The 22,108-nt window shown below is 32.5% G+C and overlaps 1 protein-coding gene across 1 annotated transcript; it reads left to right on the top strand.

The window, feature by feature from the left end:
- The first annotated feature begins 12,145 nt into the window (after window positions 1-12,145).
- Window positions 12,146-14,429, top strand: LOC125206566 (WAT1-related protein At1g43650-like). Its single transcript, XM_089059862.1, has 7 exons — window positions 12,146-12,354; window positions 12,447-12,512; window positions 12,591-12,707; window positions 12,798-13,023; window positions 13,116-13,274; window positions 13,923-14,074; window positions 14,162-14,429. Exons 1-7 carry the CDS (start codon window positions 12,155-12,157, stop codon window positions 14,280-14,282), a joined length of 1,041 nt encoding a protein of 346 aa, XP_088915988.1. The 5' UTR covers window positions 12,146-12,154; the 3' UTR covers window positions 14,283-14,429.
- The last annotated feature ends 7,679 nt before the right edge of the window (window positions 14,430-22,108 follow it).

Raw genomic sequence — 22,108 nt, forward strand, 5'->3', positions numbered from 1 at the left:
TGTGGCCTATTACCATTTATGAAATATTCTAACCGGAACTCCTAAAATGGGATACCCAAAAATGATAAATCGGGATTTCTAAATTGGGATGGAAGGAGTAATACATTTCTCTAAGTCATTCCATTAATTAACAGTTAATCATAAATATTATTCACATCTATACAATATATAAAAGAAGAATTTTGGAGGTGTTTAGAGAAATAAGAGGACTTTTAGGGGTATTTAGGGAAATGGCCATTTAAAATAGATATTAAATGAATTAAAAATATATAAAACGTGCAATTAAGCGTTAGTTGGTTATTTAATTTCCATAGTGGATTAGTGGTATAGTTAGTGGTAATGTTGCAGTTAATATATTTTCTTTAATAATAAGAGGAGTTACATTCCAATTATGCCATTTTAATTCTTTCCATGGCCTGTCTTATAACTTCCACCATCTTAATTTTGTAATTTATGTTGTGTTAATTCCATGACTCCTTATGTTCTCATTTTGTGACTATAAATGACATAGAATTGTAGATGGAAATAACAAAACTACAAAAGTATTTTCCCTTTTCTCAAACTCTCTACATTTTTAGTGTGCATTTTCAGGAGTAGGACTTCTGTATAATGTCTTTATACTTTTTGAAAACAAAACCTAATTGCTTTTCTAACTCTTAGACATGTTTCATGCTTTATAATGATGCATGAGTTCAAGATTGGGGGGTTACAATTTATACTCTTCGGCCGTGCTCCCAGATAAAGTTTTGAGTACTAGAGATGCTAGAGAAAGAACAAATAATTTCATACTTTGTAGCAGACGGGGTGACCCTCTTTGCTGCGGCCGTGCATGAACACGACCTTTTCAAATTCTGCTTCGTGTTATTTATGTTGTTCTCTTTGCAGGTATTTATGGTGGAAGTGATTTATGTTTTGAATTGTCGAACTTAATTATGTGATTTTTTTTCTTTTTCTTCATGTACTATTGTGAAGTGTCGAATGTAAATTTCGTACTTTGTAGCAGACGGGGTGGCCCTCTTTGCTGCGGCCGTGCATGAACACGACCTTTTCAAATTCTGCTTCGTGTTGTTTATGTTGTTCTCTTTGCAGGTATTTATGGTGGAAGTAATTTATGTTTTGAAGTGTCGATCTTAATTATGTGATTTTTTTTCCTTTTCTTCATGTACTATTGTGAAGTGTCGAATGTATAATTTTTCCATGTAGCACTCTATATGAATATTAGGTTGGTGACAGCTCTTATTCATTTGTCTTTCTTGGACGTGGTATGGGTGGTAGCAGCTACACGGGAAGTAGGCGATGCGGGAATACTATTAGGGTATGCAACCATTTTTTTTCCGGCTAAATGCATGCATATCGGTTGTATATTCCATGCTATTTTGATGCATTTTTGTTGATGATTTTGATCGATTTGGCTATCTTCTAAGATGTATTTATACATTATTTTTATTCACATGTGTTCGTGATTGATCTATTGTAGAATAGATCAAAAAGTGATTTAGATGATATGTGATTTGTGTGCAATTTTTAGTTTATAAACTTATTTGGTTATATGAGTTTAGAATTTGAAATAATAATATTGTGTCTAATTCGGTATATGTGTTATTTTTTTTTCTTTGTTTGACTTTATATTTTTTAATAATTGTTTTTTATTTTATATATTTATGATTTCAGATTTTATATAATAATATTTTTATGAATTTATAAAATCATTTTACAGTATAAAATAAGTTTAAATAAAAGAGAATGGATCGTGCGACCATCGCACGTGGGTGATACTAGTTCTATTAATTCTTTTCCTCCCTCCACGTTTCTTCATATTTTCAAAACTCGTGATATCAAAAAGGAGAATGTGTATTGGCGGACGAGAGAGTATTAGTGTATGGATAGCTTTGTTCAAGATGTTTAGGATAAGTGAAATTTTAGGACTACAATATGCTACACATTTATAATTACATTCTACATTAGTAATGAAAATAATGATGGATTTAAGGAACAAAATATGTGAAGGAAACTTGTCGGTGTCATCTAACCATCAATTGGATTATTGGGCTTAGGATACTTTTCCCTTTTTGTTGTTATCTTCAATTCCTCCATGCTTTTATCTTTTGCAAAAGCTTCATACTCAAATAAAAATATACCGTAATATTTTCTCCTTTTTTCTTTATAGATAAATGAATATAAATTTGAAGATTACGCCACGGAGAATTCGAGCATGACACCAAAGGTCTCAGGCACTAATACATCTAAATCTTTTGCACAAGATAAATATTATCTTTTCTTGTGGATGATGTTCCAAATCCGACTCATTTGTACAGTATAAATACGGAAAATTGAGGTTTTTAAAATGAATATATAGAAATGCAAAGCTACACTATTAGTGGAAAACATCGATCTGTCCCTCACTCAATGATTAGATCATTTCCACCACGTCTAAATTTCTATTGAGGTGTTGGAACCATTATTGGAATATCTCAAATTGCATATGTAAACCAATGATTCCGACCAAATGATCACCTTATCCCACCATGGCTCCTCCTATTTAAAGCATGTGAATTTTTGTTGCTTTGTATATCTATTCAGTTTTATGGAGTTGAGTAGTGGCATCAATAAAATTTTGAAAATGATCTTCACGACAATGATACGCTTTTCGCTAGTCGAATTTTGCACTAATTATTTACTTAGGTTGAAAGTTAACATTTCATTTTAACGAGTTTTAATAAATGTAAAATAAAGGGCAGAGAAAAATTAACAAAATATGTGTTTTTTTTATATATAAAAATTTTATACTCCCATTCCACAATAAAAATTATTTTTTGCTATTTTGTCTGTCCACAACAAAGTACCTTTCGATTTTACTATAATAAAAGTAGACTTCGTATTAATTCTATTATAAACTCATATATATAAGTGAGACTCATTTTTACTAATTTTTTCTATTATTTTTCTTTATATTTCCTAAAATCTATGCTGAATCAACTATGAACTCCTATTCCGATATGAAGGGAGTTATAAAATTTGAGTGATACTTATAAGTTAATGGAATGTGAGTTTTATTTAGAAAAATATAATAAAACTAAAATGGGATATTAAATATGTGTATTCTAAAATAATACTCCCTCTATCCCATTAGAAATGCAACGTTTTCCTTTTTGGGTTGTCCCAATAAAATGAAACGTTTCCTAAAATGGAAACAATCATATTTCTACTTTTTCTTCTCTCTTACTTTACTCTCTCCTCATTAACTCACAAAACAACACTGTATAAAATCCTGTGCCGGAAACTAAATGTTGCATATTTATTGGGACGGAGGGAGTAATTAATATAAAATATTTAATGATGGATGAACGAAGAGAGAGTATCATTAATTAATCATGTGTAATGTATTTGCTATTGTCTATTGGACAATTTTATTGAAATGCTATTCATATATTTTATTTTTTTATGAGAGCCAATTCTGTTATATATATCGACCGCTGTAGTGGAATACAGTTGCCAGTGGGCATGAATTTTGGTAGTGAACAATACATCATTAATGGCATCACCTAGTAAAAATAGCGATGGTCATAACGTTATATATATATATAAGCACGTTCATAAATGTTAATATTGGGTAAAATTAATGGAAGTGAAATTGACGAAGGAGGAAAATATGATTGGATGGTCATCTTCTCTCTCAAACTAATGATGAAACTATCTCCGTGAGATAATGATGAAACTCATAATTTTTCTTCCTCTTGTGTCTTCTGGACTCTGGCTTATTTTAAATAATTAAGCTAATTAAACTATGTGAATTTGAATTAATTTAAGTCAAGCATTATGCTTTAGAGTGCGACAGATTGTTCCAATGTTAATTTCTTAATAAATTGATTGTTGAATGAGAGATGGATTAAGGAAACTAAAACCTATAAAATTAATTTCTTTGAATTAAGTGTACGACTATTATTAATGATGTGATATAATGGAATTTCTAAAATAATGCTAATCAATTATCATCAATAGTGAGATTTCAATGATATGTTATAGGTTAGTATGTGATCCATATCTAAGAATGTAATTATTCCTGTAACTATTAGATAGTAGTATTAGATATTTATGTTGGACACATTGATACTTTATAGAGTCTTGATATACCATACTACTAAATCATTTGTTCAATGTCTACTAGCAAACGAGGAAGTCTGGTGGGGGAAGAAAAACAAACAAAAAATGGCCATTCTAAAGATCGATTTCTAGAAGGCTTATGATACAATTAGATGGGATTTCCTGAAAGAGATTCTTTTTGGAATGGGTTTCGGTGACAAGTGGACAAATTGGGTGATGGAACAAGGGGAGCCGCTTTCACTTTTTCTCTTCCTTCTGGTGGCAGAAACGTTTAACAGGTTGGTGATCAGAGGACAAGAAATTGGAGTACTTGAAGGAATATACACTGGAAGAGACCGAGTTCCAGTCACACACCTCCAGTTCGCGGATGACACACTTATCTTTGCCCCCTAGACAAAACCATTTTGAAAAATTACAAAAAGCTGCTAAATTGCTTTGCATTGATGACGGGGCTAAGAATTAACTATGGGAAATCAGTTCTCATTCCTATGGGTTGTGGGGAAGAATGGATTGAGGACATTTGGCAACATTAAAGTGTGGAGTGGCTAAGCTACCAATTTCTTACCTCGGCATTCCGCTTGGAGCTAATCCAAAAAAATCTGCTACATGGAAGCCTATCATTGAAAAAGTTGAGAAGAGACTTGAAATGTGGAAGACCGACAACTCTTTCCAAAGCGGGTAGGCTAACTCTTATAAAAGCGCTTCTCAACAACCTCCAAATGTACTACTTCATTCTCTTTAGACTACCAAAGAATGTTGTCAAGCGCATTATCCAACTATAAAGACGATTCTTCTGGGGTAAAGAGAATGGCTCGAAGGGAGAAAACTTGATTACCTAGGATTTAATTCAGAAGCCTACTGATCAAGGGGGGCTAGGAGTTGGAGACATTCACATAAGGAATGCAACGCTGTTATTTAAATGGTGGAAGAAAGTTGTGAGCTCTATACACAACACTAGACTCACCAAGCACGTGGTGTCAAATTCTGAACTTTTAGCAAAGAAGTGCAAGAAGTGGCAAAGAAAGGAATAAAAATAAAAGTGGGCAATGGAGCGAGAACAAGATTCTGGCTTGATAAATGGACCGGAAATGACTCTAAAGTCTCTATTCCCAGACTTTTCATGATTTCTACCCAACAATACAACTTGATTGAGAGAATGGGCACATGGGAAGAAAATAGATGGGTGTGAAAGTTTACTTGGAGAAAAAGACTATTCGTATGGGAGGAGGATTTGGTGAAAGATCTCTACCTAGCCCTGGATCATGACTCCATGAGTGAGAGTGCGAGGGATATGAGACTATGGGCTTTTGACAAGTCTGGCTCTTTCTCTGTTTCTAATTTTTACCTGCAGGTCTGTCGCATTGTGAGACAGGGAAGCAATCGCTTTTGTCATGGGAACCTCGCGTGGAAGAATGTGGCTCCGCCGCGTGCACAACTCCTCGTTTGGTTTGTCCTACATGGCAGACTAAATACAAAGGAGAGACTTTTTAGATTCCAATTCCCCGGAGTTGAGGATGAGCTTTGTGTATTCTGTGGGGAGGAACCTGAAACAATGCATCATATTATTTTTGGTTGCAGGTTTTCTAGTAGCTTGTGGTATTTCGGATGCAACTGCTGGAACCTTGCTTTTTTGTCTCCCCAAAGATCCGATGGCTTGCTTCCTTACATGGATGGATGTACCTATCACGAGATTTGACTTCAAAATTTGGAGTTCCTTATTCATGTGATCTCATGGTCTATTTGGTGGCTTAGAAATAAATTTATATTTCAAAAATTAGAACCGAACTGGAAAACTGAGAAGAGACTCATTATTTGGAGGCTTGGAGCATGGACTAAAGGGCGGTGCCTAGAATTTTCTTTCTTACCAGGCCAAATGTGTGAGGACTTACTTAAAGCTAGAAGATGGACGGAGCATAATTACAGAAGCAACTCTGATAAACATAACTGTGTAATGTAGCTCGACATGCTTCCCAGTCAGTTTGTGCTTGGTGGCTTTGGTTGATGTTTGTATAGTTTTTGTTTTCTTTGTTCTTCTTGGAGGTGCTTCTCCTTTGCTTGGCTTGCTCTTTTTTTGGTTTGGGGTTTTTTTTTTTTTTTTTTTAAATAAATTGGAATAGCTTGTTGATACTATGTTAGAAATAATGGGATAAAATTCTCAAGCCGTGTACAGGCGGTACTCTAACTATTACAATCGAAGGAAGATAATAACAATAAGTGGAATGAAAAATACAATGGAAATAATAAAACAAACCAAATTATAAGTCGAGTCGAGGGAAGCCCTCTTTCCGCAAGACAAATTACGCCCCGGCTAGTGCTCACGGAATGGCGTATTGCCCCCAAAGATAAAACGACTTCCTCCTAGCGTGTAGAAGCACCTCAAACCCGCTAGGCACCGGCGAACTTGATGGAGTTCCGAGGATCGAGCTATACAATGCTCCTATGATGCACTCTATGGTGTAGAGAACTTGAGAGAAGAGAGAATGTTTTTTGTTGGTGTATTTCTCATCTCTCAAACCCACCTATTTATAGGATATGAGAGACCACTCCAAAAGTCTCGGCATTAAGGATCCTCATAAACCACTTGGGGGTTACCTTAACTTGAAAAGCCAAAAGACTTTAGAAAATGAAAGGTTTGAAATCCTTCCAAATTCTCACATTTCCAACATACTAAACTTTGGTTCTTTTGCTCACCGATCTCTAAGTGGTTTGAGCCTTTTCTTTCTTATAAAAAAAATGTCTGCTGGTTATAAGTATGTGAATTTGTATGATTTTCCTTAGACCTAAGATTATTACACATTTTGTTTATCTAATAGTGTGGTATGACCATGTAAATGTCCGTCTCCCAATGAGGAGTAGGACACAAACCTGCCTTGGGTAGACGATGAGGCAAATGAAAATAATAGCAGTTGAGTCAATAATGAGATTTATTCACTCATTTTTTTTTAATTATTTGACAATTAAGTAATTGACCATTGTAAGGGTACATTCGACTAGAGTAAATAATATGAACTAATGAGTCATATAACGAAGATGAAATAAATTGATTGAGCTATTTGGATATATACGTGACAAAGCTTAAGGTCGTCGAATGGTTTGTGAATGAAATACCTCATTAACTTAATGTAAAGAATTAATTACCGAATTTACATAAATGTCCTTCATATATAGAGTAAAGTTCAACATATTTCCTTTGTCCGCCAATACTTGGCACAAATTGACCCAACACAGGTTTGAAGGAATGTAATAGAAAGTGGATTGGAAAAGTTTGTAGAATGTGGGTTATACTTTTATATAGACTAAAGTCCATTTGTGGTCCTAAACATATGACGATTTTACGATTTTGGTCCAAAACATTATCTTTTGAATTGTTGCATCCTGAATAAATGAAAACGGTACAGATTTAGTCCATTTTGGATGAAGCCGTCAAATTTTTAACGGTCAACGACTATTAAGTGAATTTTGACTGGATTAATAACTTTTAATTAGAATATGAAGTAGGAGACTCCTCAATTTTCTTTTAATACTATAGCCAAATACATCGTCAATGATTGTTCTCTGATGAGCTACGATGGGATGAAATCTTTTTCATTGTCGATTCTATATACACACTTTGAGTGCCAGATGTTAAACAAGTCGATCGGTTGTTAGCTATGAATCAGTGGTCTTTATTGGTTTTTATGTCTTAGAGACAATCTACAATGAGGCATTCTTGATCACATTTCACAAAATTTTGTCATTATATAGGCTTATGCATTTATTGGAACGATTGTTTTGATGGTTTGCCTTTATTCTTAAATTATTTTCTTTGAATTATTAAGTCTATGACTATTAATAATGATGTGACACATTTATGATATTTCATTTGTCCCCCATTTTAACAGTCTTGATTTTCTTTTTTACATATTTTAAAATTCGTGCACAATTCAATTGGGACTATTAAAGTAGGACAGATAGATTTCTAAAATAACACTAACGAATGATCATCCATAGTGAGATGCTAATGATATGTTAGGTTAACAGGTGGTCTATCCACATCTCATTCTCAGAGAATGTAGTTATTTTTACAACTATGAGATAGTATTAGATATTCATGCCGGACACATTAATACTTTAGAGAGTTTTGAGATACCATACACTAAATCGTTTGGTCAGATTATATGTGAATTATATGATTTTTCTTATAATTACACATTTTTTTAGCTATGGTGTGCTATGACCATGTCCAAAGCTTCAAGCGTATATTGGGTAGACCACGAGGCAAATGGAAATGACAGTTGAGCCAATGATGAGATTTATTCATCTATTTAAATTTCAAGAGAATATTTAAATTTTCTATATTATTTGCTAATTAATTGAATATGAACCAAGGAGCCATATAACGAAGATGAAATTAATTGGTTGAGCTATTTGGATGCCACATGACAAATCTTAGGATCACTTGACTAGTTTGTGAATGAAATATCTAGACTTCGTCGTATAACAATGTCTTAGAATTTTGTGTAGATTTTGATTAGATCATCTAGTAGGACGTTGATCCATTCAAATGGTAAAAAGTTTTGAGGTTTAATACCAATCCAATTGGGAAATTGAAATTATATGAACTAGATTAAAGTATTGATTATTCAGTTTGAATTAGTTAAGGTTGGATAGTTAATTAATTCATGTAGACAATACAAGCACATTGGCCGGGAGCTTATGGTGTAGTTTATATATACTCTCGCATTCTCTATGGTAGAGAAATAATCCCTCAGTCCCAATTAACATGACACACTTTTTTTTTTAGTTTATTCCAATTAAAATAACACATTTTTATTTTTGGAAACTTTCTTTCTGTAATTAATACAATCAACCATTTTTTTCTCAATCTAATTAAATATTCAATTCTATTTTTCACTTAATAAGTTAATACTTACTCTCACTCTTTCACTCTCCAATTAAACACATTAACCAATAACTTCTAAAATCTCGTGCCAATTGAAAAAATGTGTCATTTTAGCCGGGATGGAGAAAGTAGATAAGAAGAATACATAAGAGTTTAGAATATGGTAGGATATATAGAATTACTATTTTCAGCCAAAATACTACTCCATCCGTTCCACAAAAGATGTCACACTTGTGGGACGGCACAATATTTTAGGAGGTTTTGTTTTGTGTGTTAAATGGAGAGAGAAAATATAATTTTTATATTCATGTGAGAGAGAACTTCTTCCAAAAAGGAAAATGTGTCATCTTTGGTGACCAACTAAAAAGGAAAATGTGACATCTTTTGTGCAATCGAGAGAGTATTATATAATGTTCAAATTAGAGATTTTATAGTTTTTTTCTAAGTGAATTTAATGTACCGAAATATTGAATATAGTGAATTTACCTCTGAGATTCGATGAAACGCTAGATACAAATAGAGCAACTAGCAAGTAAATTTATTTAATTTGATTACATGTACTCAACACGCACTACTTATTTATGAATCTTGATCTTGTTCTAATTTATATTTTTTATGAGATGTTATTGAATATAGTGAATTTAATTACCTCTGAGATTCGATAAAACGCTAGAAACAAATAGAGCAACTAGCAAGTAAATTTATTTAATTGATTACATGTGCTCAACACGCACTACTTAATTATGAATCTTGATCTTATTCTAATTTATATTTTGTTGAGATGTTATTGAATATAGTGAATTTACCTCTGAGATTCCATAAAACGCTAGAAACAAATAGAGCAACTAGCAAGTAAATTTATTTAATTTGATTACATGTGCTCAACACGCACTACTTAATTATGAATCTTAGATCTTATTCTAATTTATATTTTTATGAGATGTACACATCCATTGATTGTGAACTACAATTAATCTATTATCATAGAAGTTTAAAGTTCTAATGGTCTATAAATTGCCATGTATAATTTTATTTTTTATATTTTAATATTAAAAGTATAATAACAACTGTAGAACACAATATCAATATAGTGTATTAAATATATCAATCAGAAGACATGACAATGTCAACACAATTTCATATTAGCATAATAACATTGTACAAGCATTGTATTAATATAAAGCTGCTTTACGAAATTTATAAATATTTACAAAATTTTGTCAAATTTTGACATCGAAACATATGCATGTAGGATCTCATTGGAATCCTTATAAAAATCATCTTTAATTTGATATATGTTTTTACGAAAAAATAATTTAAATCAATATAGTTATATGCATTTAAAGTTTTGATATATTTTTCGAAAGTTAGTTATAACTAATTTATTGTTAATTGACATTAATACCCTAATTGACATTTTTTTGCATGATATTGATGAATGATCCTAGCCCTTGATTTGAAGATCTAATGACTATTATTTAGTTGTAGTTAGTAATATAACACATCTCTATTTTCGTAGTATATCAGTGGATGATAATAAAAATTGTTAACAATATCGACCCTTAGTCAAGCAAACAAGCTATCAATGTTATATACTCTCCCCGTCCCTAAACAATAGTTTCATTTTTATTATATTTTTTTTCTCTCACAATATTTAGTCTATTTTCATTTTTAATCGTATATCATTATATGATGACAAGAATTGTTAACAATATCAACCCTCACTCAAGCAAACAACCCATTGTTATATACTCTCTCCGTTCTCAATAATAGTACTCTCATTTTTATCATTTTTGTCCGTCTCATAATATTAGTCTATTTTCATTTTTAGCAATTTTTTCTCTTAGGAGGTGTACCTTATTATTCATTGATAACACTCTAATCACTTTATACTTTTAATCACTTTTTTTTCTGTTTCTCTTATACTTATCAATTTTGCATTAAAAGCTGTATTGTCTCTAAAGTTTTTATTTTCAGGAAACGAAAGGAGTGTTATTCATTGCTTGAATGAAGCAGCCCCCCTTCAGAATCAAACAATGAAAGTGGGACGTAAAAGTGATGGTTGTCGCCACTACAGCCTTCATCTTCTACAATTATGCTAGCTACTATATTAAAAAAGTAATATGTTTTTTTCTCAAATTAAAGATAAGCTCTGCAAAATTTGGATTGCATCTTTTTTTTCTTTCTTTCTTTTAGTGGCCTCTAACTTGACCTACTATTCCCCATATGCAATTACACACGTTTGAAATTGTTTGCACAGTGAAATCCCACTGACAAAATAAGAAGCCCATGATCCCTTGTTCATCTAAAAGTAATAACCCCTCCACTTATTACTTCGTTATGTAGGTATGGTCTTGGTAGTATTAGCTAACCTATGATAAGTCAAATACTATAAATTTATTGTTGTGTTAATTATCAATGCACGATGTAGTGCATCATCTATGTCTCTGAACCGAGATTTTATTGTTTGGTATTTCAAGAAAAGAGAAACATTATTCTACTTAATTTGATATTACACATATTAAATGTTACATATATTGAAACATAGAATGTTAAGATACCTATTCAAACCCCTTTAAACAATTGTTGTTATAAGAGTTTAAATTTCGTTTCTATTTCTATTTGGTATATATGCAATGCAGATACACTCAAGAATAAATACATAAGAATAAGCACATGCATATTGTTGACAACTGTTTTGGTTTGTCTTTTTCTATGTTTGGCTACAGTACTACTAACTAACCTAACCCATTAATTAGATTCACAATTTTGCCAACATATACTACTCCCTATACTAAAAAATTGACCCCACATGTACATTTACATTAGTAAAAGTAGATGCACCCACGTCAAAAGTTAGGTCGTTTGACGGTCAACATATTTATCACTTTTAGGCAGTATCTGAATCAGAATCCACATTTCACATCGTGCCATATATCTGCGTAACAGAATCCCGCACAAGATATTTCTTTTGAAAAACATTTCGCCACGTTCAACTAGATAACATCGTGATATGTTTGGTGAAACAAGACACGAGTCTCATTAACACGGATGGCCCCGGCCGAGAGTGGTGGAGTGGTGAATTGGATGAGGGTTTTCTCTCTATATATATACCTCAAAGCTCATGGTTTGATCCCCACACACAAAAAATCATAAACAAAAGAAAACAAAATGGGGAAATTGAAGTTGGTGAGTATGTTGGAAGAAAATAAAGGTTGCCTAGGAATGATATTGGTGCAGCTTACATATGCAGGCATGGCTATGTTCTCGAAAGTCGCCATTGATCGAGGAATGAACCCTTACATCTTCGTTGTTTATCGCCAGGCGTTCGCCACCATAACCTTAGCTCCATTCGCCTACTTTCTCGATAGGTTTAGCTCCGTTCGCCTACTTATTTATTTCACACTTATTTAACCTCAAATTGTTCATCAACTAAAGTTTGTTTTTTCCTTCTTATTTAAAGGAAGAACCCTGATTACCCTTTGTCCTACACCCTAATCTTGAAGATTTTCTTGAGTTCTTTCTTCGGGTATGACCTAAAAAGATAATTAGATTTTTTTTCACTTTACATTAATTTAAATAGTGTACTAATTAAATTTAATTGCAGCATAACTTTGAGTTCGAATCTATACTCATATGCAATAAACTACGTCTCCGCAACATTTGCTTCCGTTAGCATCAACACAATTCCGGCTCTCACCTTTCTCGTTGCGGTTATATTTCGGTATATACTTATATAATATACTTAACATAACAAAATTACTCAATTTTATTTTATTTTTTCTAATAATTTTGTTTAAAAAAATGTGACCAGATTTGAGACATGTTCGATAAGAACTTCAGCTGGAATAGCAAAATTGGTAGGCTCGGGTTTGAGTTTATCGGGAGCAATGGTGTTCGCGTTTGTAAAAGGGCCTCTAGTTAGGTTGATGAAATGCTCAAATTCAATGAATTCTAAGGATTCCAATGAGAAATGGGTGCAGGGTTGCATGCTTATGCTTCTAGCCAACTTTATTTGGGCATCATGGTTTGTCATGCAGGTTAATTTAATTAATTAATTTCACCTACATTAAATTAATGTTATTGTTTGCTTTAATTATTTTCTAATTAATTTAATTTTTTGTGTGATTAGGCACCTCTAGTGAAGCAGTATCCATCGAAATTTCGACTGATAATGTTGCAGTGCTTTTTTAGCTGCACACAATCATCAATTTGGGCAATGGCTATGGAGAGGGACATAGCAAAGTGGCGAGTTAAATGGGATCTCAATCTTTTCTCTGTCGCATATTGTGTATGTCTTCGTAAACCCACTTAATTTTGTTTTTAATCATTTAATTTTTGAAATTAAATCGGATCATCGCACCAAAAATAGACTAATTAATAACATATGTACATATGATCATTTTAATTTACAAGGAAAAATATTTACTTTATGTCATATAGTAGTACTTCCTCATTTCATTTTAATTGAGTCATTTCATTTTTTGCACTCATTTTAGAAAAATGGTGGTAATAAATAGTTAAAGTGGAGAAAAAATTAAAGTAAGAGAGTATTTAATGTAGATACGTACAGACTCTTATTTATCTTATACTGTCACTTACTTTAGGCTCTCTCCATTTTAACTATTTATTATCATTTTTTCAAAACAAGTGCGTGCAGAAAATAATGAGGGAGTACTAATTTTTAAATATGCACGTGTTCAAATATTTCAGTTTATGTTCCTATTCCTAAACAGAAGGTGTTTCAAAAGTTGGCCACATTTCACTGTGTCATTTCCACTTTCAACATGTGCACAAGTACCATTCAATCATATAACTCAAATAAATACTTATTCCATACTATTATGAAACCAGATGACTGTTGAGATGGAGTATTTAATTAGGCAATTATTATTATTTATATAAAATGAAAGTAAATAATTAGAAAAAATGGGTGCAGGGAATAATAGTGAATGGAATAAGCTTTTGGCTGCAGCTGTGGGCAGTGGAGAAGAAAGGGCCATTTTATGCAGCTGCATTCACTCCTTTGATTCTCATTTTCACAGCTCTCTTCTCTCTTTTTCTATGGAATGAGATGCTCTATCTTGGAAGGTATGTTGTATAAATATATTTCCAACAATTCTTCTTAATTAATTTGTTCTCCATATTTAATTATATGTATGATTTTATTTTTTGCAGTTTTTGTGGAGCCATATTGCTGATAGGGGGATTGTACTGCGTCATTTGGGGGAAGAATAAGGAAACCCAAATCAAAGAAAACCAAGAAAAAGTGGATGCAAAAGAGGAAATGGTGGTGTAGTGCACTAATATATCATGTTGATGTGATGTGCATTTACCCCATTTTTGATGTTACATAGCATCCCTCCCCCCATAGTAGTATATAATTTCTCTCCCTATATATATATTGGTGTTTGCGGTAATTAATCTTGATTTCTCTAGGACTTTATATGTTTATTTCTTTTTTTCCTCAAAACTCAGACCACAGTACTCCTATTTTGATTATGGTCTTGATAAAATTGTATAAGTACAACCAATGCTTTTAAAACTGGGCTAGAAAATAAGTAGACAAAGATAGCCGAACCTAAATACTGAAGAATATGTATACGGTATGCACAAATATATAAATGTTAGTAAAATCTAGTCTAAATATGATTAATAATATCAGAAAAAGATTATTTGATTGTTGCTAAATCAAAGGTGTATAAGTAAGAGGAAAACGATGCACAAGAAAGACGACAAAAATAATAAGGAAAATAGATAATTTATAAAAATAAAAAATAAAAAATAAAAAACAAAAAACAAAATTGATTCAATCGATCGTCAGTTCACAGCTTAACCGACCACGACCCAATCTTTATAATTTTATAACAGTTTAATATTTCAATGGTTCTTATATCAAACCGGATCAGACAACACAATGATTTACGAATGAAACCGACCAAACTAACTGGTTTGGTCAAATTCTAAGACATTGGGTACTAATAAGTCGACAAACAATTCAAAAATGATCTTTTGAATTCTTAGGCCATATTGAAGCTAGTTACTACTCCTTTCTTCTTCCAAACATAACCTATTTTGCTATTTTGGTTCACTCATCAAAATTAATTAATTTCTATTTTCAAAACTTTTTTTATTATACATTATATTACTAATAATGTAGGTTTCATTATCTAGTTATAATAATTCTACTATTTTTAATCTTTTTCCTCTATGTTTTACCAATTTTTCATTAAAACTTATGACATAACCAAAATTTCTACTATTTCAGAAGACAATGGAGGTATTATATAATTACAATCATTTATGAAATAATTGGGCTTGTGGGCTATACTGGATCGTATAGTGATGCCCAATAAGAAACAGATGATCCAAATAAGGAAGCCCGTTTTCCTAGCCCAATTGACGTTCGTTGTTAAGAGAATCGGATAGCAGGGTGATAAAATACTCGCAGTGAAACAAGTGTATTTTCTCATCAAATTCATAACGATCCTACTTAGCTTTCAATTACTAAAATTTAAAATAGTTACTAAGAATGAGATTATATAGTTTCGTATAGTTTTAAGTATTAATTGATCATAGACAATATTACAAGATAGCATTGAGAATTAAATAATACTCCCTCCGTCCCGGCTAAGATGACACATTGCTTAGCCGGCACGGGATTTTAAGAGTTATTGGTTAAAGTGTTTAATTGGAGAGAGAGAAGGTGAATGTAAGTATTAAAATAGAGAGATAAAGAAAGATGAATATTTTAATAGGAGTGAGAAAAAGTGGTTGAGTGTATTAATTGGAGAGAGAAAGTTACTAAAAAAGGAAATGTGTCATCTTAGTTGGGACAAACTAAAAAGGAAAACGTGTCATCTTAAGCGGGACGGAGGGAGTAATAATACTCTCAACAAATTTCAAACATATTTAATATGTGCAGATTAATGTTTATATATTTATACATAGAGCAGATCTCATATAATCAATGGCTAACTACTAATTAGCAATCTCAAATTAAGACCAATTCTTATACTATATGGTAGTTAAAATTAACCACTTTTTCTCTGCTCAAAATCATCTCACAACTTGAAATTTATGTAACTATCTAGATTTATATTATTTTCGTAAAAAATATATCAAATTAAAGGTAATTTCATAAGGATTTTAACAAGATCTCAATTGCATATGTTCCGACGATGATCGGATGATGAAATTTTAAAAATTTTATTTTAATATTCGTATATGTTGATAAACTCATTTTATATCAATAAATATATCAAACAATCTCAATATAATGCATGTACAATATCAATAAAACTGTGTTGATTTTTTCTGATACTTGTGTTGAGATTCTCATGTCACTAGGTTGATGTAAAAAACCCGTGAAAATTATTAGGTTATACTCCCCATGTTCCATGTTAATAGAGTTATTTTTCTATTTCGAGAACTCCAAGTTAATTGAGTCATTTATATTTTTGGCAAAAAGTAATTCTCTATTTTACTTTATTCTCTCTTCACCTTTCTTACTTTATTCTCTCTTACTTTTTCACCATCCATTTAACACACCATTCTTAAACTCCGTGCTGAAAAGAAATGCCTCTATTAACAAGGAACGGATGGAGTAACAAATTTACTATTTTACTTTTTATTGATATTTTACCTACTATTTATTGAAATATGTGAGCTTTAATCTCATCCACTCATTTTAAGATCTAATGGCGTAGGAGTGGTCTTAGTTACGGATTGGATAGTATATGCATTTTAATATGACACAATCTCAATATATTTAATCATATATATAACGTTCAAAATCAATTAAAAATTTAAGATGAAAACAAAGCAAAATTATATATTAAAAAGAAAAGGGGCAACTTGATAATCCTAAAAAATCCTACTATCATATCAGATCAGATGCATAAGTAAGAAATTTGAATTTTTAAAAAATAAATTAAATTAGATTAGATTTTTTTAAATAAAAAAATCAAATTTTATTGTCAAAATAAGGTAACGAAATTCCTAAAAGAACGGAGAATTCGTTTTCCATCTACAAACCTAAATATATGTATTTATAAAGAACCATCTTTTTCTCTCTCGTCGTCTCCCCACTCTATGGTACATTGCTCAGTTTTCTCCCTCGACTTGTTTTGCTGTATTTATATTTCTATAAATGTTTGTGAATTATTTATTGAATTTGTATAATAAATAGCTACAGACCTGATAATCCTTGCAAGCGAAATATATTTAATTAACTTTTTCCTTAATCTTCTAAAAAAAGTAGAAACGAATTAGAGTTCTCAATTTTGCTAATTGTGGGCCCGAAAGGAAATAATTAGTCTAATTGTGGGCCCGAAAGGAAATAATTGAGACTAATTGTGCTCATTCATCGTAGAATTTTTTAGAATCTTTTAGAAGATACAGAATATTCTACAAAGAGATTGCTAGAGTTATAGTTATATACGTTGTTTATAAATAGATGTGCATATTTATTGTAGAATATCTGGAAGACACGGAATATTATACAAAGAAAGACCTCTATATATTGCTATTATATTCTCTCTGATATAGCATCCATTTGATGTTCATATGTAGTGTGAAATGGATATGTTATCTTCGGGTCAGTATGATCGTACTATAATTTCCATTCTAAGTTCCCAATTGAAAAATCTACATATCTCCATCACTATTATCAACAAGTTTTTACAAAAATTAACCCAAAAATTTTACAAATTTCTTGAAATAAAGGAAGAAAAACACTTACGCACTCTATCCTACATGAACCCAACGAAGATCACCTAAAATTGAAGATCACCTAAAATCAAAGATCATCTAAAATAAAAAAAAATATCAAGAATCAATTAAACCTAAAATCAAAGCTCAATCGTCATCCGGTATCACGACTGGATTATCTTCGTTGTTTCCAGCATTTGGGTTGCCGTTCTGATTTGGATCTAAACCAATTCTTCTTGGAGTAGGCGTTGCACAGCCATTAGGACAAATTATACCATATCATACAGCTGTTGATTATTCATAAAAAGCTTAGGACAGATTACAGCATTTGGGTTGCCGTTCTGATTTGGATCTAAACCAATTCTTCTTGGAGTAGGCGTTGCACAGCCATTAGGACAAATTATACCATATCATACAGCTGTTGATTATTCATAAAAAGCTTAGGACATATTACACCTTTCACGTTCCACTGACGTTAGTTCTGTTTTCTCAGATATAAACACTTGGTCTTGCATCTTGCTTATTAGGCCCAATCTCTGTGATTGGAGCGCTTTCTTCTTTTCCCGCTTGGCCGCCAATCGCCCTTTGTTAAATTTACATTAGCGATGTCAAGATCGTGACCCTCATCGAATGCGAAGATATTTTGGTGAATTTTGATTTGAATGTTAGATTACATTCACCATTTATATATGCAGGAATTAAGTAACCTGTCAATCATATTACTAATTCGCATTATTTTGGTTTTTATGTTTTCAATAATTTGATTTATTTAATTGTTATAGGAAAAAAGCACTATGTGGATGTAGATTAATATAGCGTGTAATGAAACAATGGCCAGTGAATAAATACATTCTTTGTTGTTATTAATATCATAAAATATAATAAAATATAAAAATCGATCAGACTTGATTAGAATGTTAATCAAGGTTGAAATTGAAAGTGTCATCAAATTGAATAGAATATAAAAATTACATTGGAATCTCACTTGACCAAACGACATTTTTGAGCTCGTATATGATTTACAAGCATTCTCCTTCATTACTGCCTCCCCTCAGTACATTGGTGTGAGGAGACGGAAATAAGACTTGTATTAGGTTGGTAGTTGGCGTATGATGTGTATCTGAGAGGGCGAAAGCCTTGAGCATATGGTCGATGACAAGCCAGCTCGCCACAACTCTAGCTTTCTCATTAACTTGTCTTGCTAACAGAGCAATAGGGAAAATTATTGAACAAATCCGCACAATTAAACTCTATGCTCTCTCCAAGTTCAGATCTTAAGAAATACTCTCTCCGTCCCCGATTAAAAGTCACACTTTAACCGGGCACGGGTTTTAAGAAATGTAAAGAAAAGTTGGTTGAAAAGGTTAGTGGAATCTGGGATCCACTTTTTATATTGATTTTATAATAAAATGTGAGTAAAGTGAGTTAGTGGATTGTGGGACCTACTCACCATTTATGGTAAAAATGAAGTGTGACTCTTGATAGGGGACGGACCGAAATGAAAAAGTGTGACTCTTAATCGGGGACGAAGGGAGTACTAATTAAATATTCTTATTTGGGAGGGCCAAAACTTGAATATTCTAACATACAAAGCTTGAGGCTCATACTAGAAACGGAATTTATAAGAATCTCAAACGTCATCGCATCAAGAGGGATGTACTGTAGTACTAGGAGTAGTTTTGTTTCCAAGCCTTGAGTAATCCAAGAATAAGAATTCCTAAACCATTAGCTTCCAAGAAGGTAACTAGTTGAGTACAATGAGTCCGTTCTCAAAAGAAGAGAACACCACTCCTGGCTTGCCCCCAGAAACAAGAACATGGCTGTCATTTGGGAAGAGAAGACTCTCTATGATTTCTTGTTGAATCCCAAGAAGGTGACATATTTCTATGATGTTGTTTGTTAATATCCCTATAGGATGTCAAAAACCATATGTTTTCATTGTTAACAGAATCATGTTACTAATTAGATCACTCTGGACATCATTGGCTTCCTGTTTTGTGATACATGGTTAGTTAGAGAAGTATTCAAGTGATGATAATCATGAATTCAGCTAATAAGCAAATGCAAACTAAGACCTAACAGAATGAGATTTCTCTCTTTCTTGCAAAATCTACAATGAACAGTGCGGGCTTCTCTCAATTTCTAGGGCCGCTTCGAAAAGTGGATACTTGAACACCACAATTGCACAAGAAATGCTTAAATATATAGCCACAATAAAAATATCGAAAGTATGAATCGAAATAGGAAATAGACTCAACAGCCATTCGCTTTAGTGTCAAATTTTGCAGAATCTCTATAACATGGAGCCTACCAGAGAAGGAACTTCCAGGAGCAAGACGAAAGTAATCAGAACGACAATCAATTACATGTTTTAACTAATCATAAGATCAAATATATGAGCATTACTGGTACAGGATTGCACTGTTTGGAAGTCAGCAAGTTACTACAGCTATCGAGTCCTCTAAAATACCTCCCTCGCTCTCATCCTGATTTCACTATCCGAAATTCAGCGATGTGCACCATACATCTGACTGGAGTCATATTGTTGATACGCACTCTTTACATAAACAGCTGCTGCTGGAGGCACAAATCCATAGCCACCAGACTGATCATAGGTACACTGATTCACAATTAACAAGAAGAAGAAAGCTTTTCGTTCAAGAGAACTAATTCTGACAATGCTTAGAATGCCTAGACAAGCACACTATTCAGTATTCATTAGAATTCAGAAACAACAGGTAAGCTTTCAAAAGAAGTAAACAACTCTAGCTGGGGAACTCATTTATAATTGTGTCACAGACTCACAGGAATTCTCAAACAACTTAAAGGACAAAATCAAAAGAGATTTCATCTTGAGCTTAAAAATACCGACACATGAATACAAAGCAGAATGATAAGTCTAAACATTAAGCCTAGTTACCAATAACCAATTAAGCATACATAAATTGAAAGCTTTCATGTTCTCTAATACACCAAGTGGAATTGATTTAATTGTATAGATCCAAACTACTTCACGAAGACAACTTCACTATGTGAGGCAGTGTTTTCCAATAAGTCCAAAGAATATGATATAAGGCATGCCATATAGCCTCACTAGTAGTATTATTATCAGCCTCTAAGTCTCAAATCAATCTCACCAACTATAAACATCCTGCAATGTCGAGGATTAATGCTTGGTACCTCTCTTCTGCTGACGCAATGCGAACTGGAAGTGAAAAGAAAAGCCAAATCTAAGTCATCCAATTCGAAAAATTGGCACCTTCAAGACAGTTAAATCATGGCAACAGAAATCTTATTCTGAACTGCATCCGGTTGTTTTGATGGCCAATTTATTTATCATCAATGGCATGACATCAAAGTTTATTTAGATCAAACAAACATAGCAAATTCTACAAAGCATATGTTAAGACTGAAACATGTATAACCCACAACCAATTATAGTTTTACTAAATTATCATCCATAAAGTAAGTCAATCTGCAATAGAAAGCAAATACTATAATATTCTCTGAAGAAAAATATTTATGGCATGTTTGGTAGGGGTGATAACTCATCTAGGGATGAAAATCCATGAACCCAGAGATATACTATGCAGACATACTAATGTTGGACTTTGTACCAAGACAACATAGTTGCATAGAAAGTTACATGAATTTGCGAAAGAAAGATACAATTAACAGATCATTATGTCACCCTGTTCAGGACAAGCACAACTTGCAAAAATGGCACTTAGTAATTCCACATGCTCATTCAGGGATAACAATTCCTGCCGGGCATTAAGAGTAGCAGTACATAGATTAGAAAATGAATTAACTAACATAATTTGAATTTAAAATGAGATTTGGTTGTGATCATCCATAAGATAAATCACATTTGAAAATCAGGTGATTTTACAAAGATAAGAAAGGAGAGCAAATTGAACAAACAAAGAAATGAGACCAAATTGAAGAAAAAAAAACAGAAGACGAACTCCCCACACATGTTGTGAGGGTGTATTGGCAACAAAAAGGCATATGATGGGGGCTCCCTCATTACAACAAAGGAAAGATTGGAATAATTGTGTTGGGATTTCTTGTATTCATCTAATGAGCGCAGCGGAATTTGCATACAAGAATACAGATCTAGATTCATAATCATATTGCGAGTTGAGCATGTAAAACACAACGGAACTAAATATCTTACTTGTTGTGTTGTTTTCTTCCGCGATTGAATCCTGCAAGTTGAATCCACTACTATCGAGGTCCATGTGCAATCCAATCCGATGCAAGAACTATCCCGGTACAATTGCTCCGTAGAAGAATGCTAGTAATTCTCTCTACAAAGCTTTACGTATTTTCTCTCTAATGTTACGTATTTCTCATGTCCCACAAAGGAGAATAAATAACCATTATATAGATGAAGAGTCACTAGGGTTT

Source organism: Salvia hispanica, chromosome 6 (assembly GCF_029641045.1).
Source record: "Salvia hispanica isolate PSC_SH4W2 chromosome 6, Shi_PSC_v1, whole genome shotgun sequence".
NCBI lineage: Eukaryota > Viridiplantae > Streptophyta > Magnoliopsida > Lamiales > Lamiaceae > Salvia > Salvia hispanica.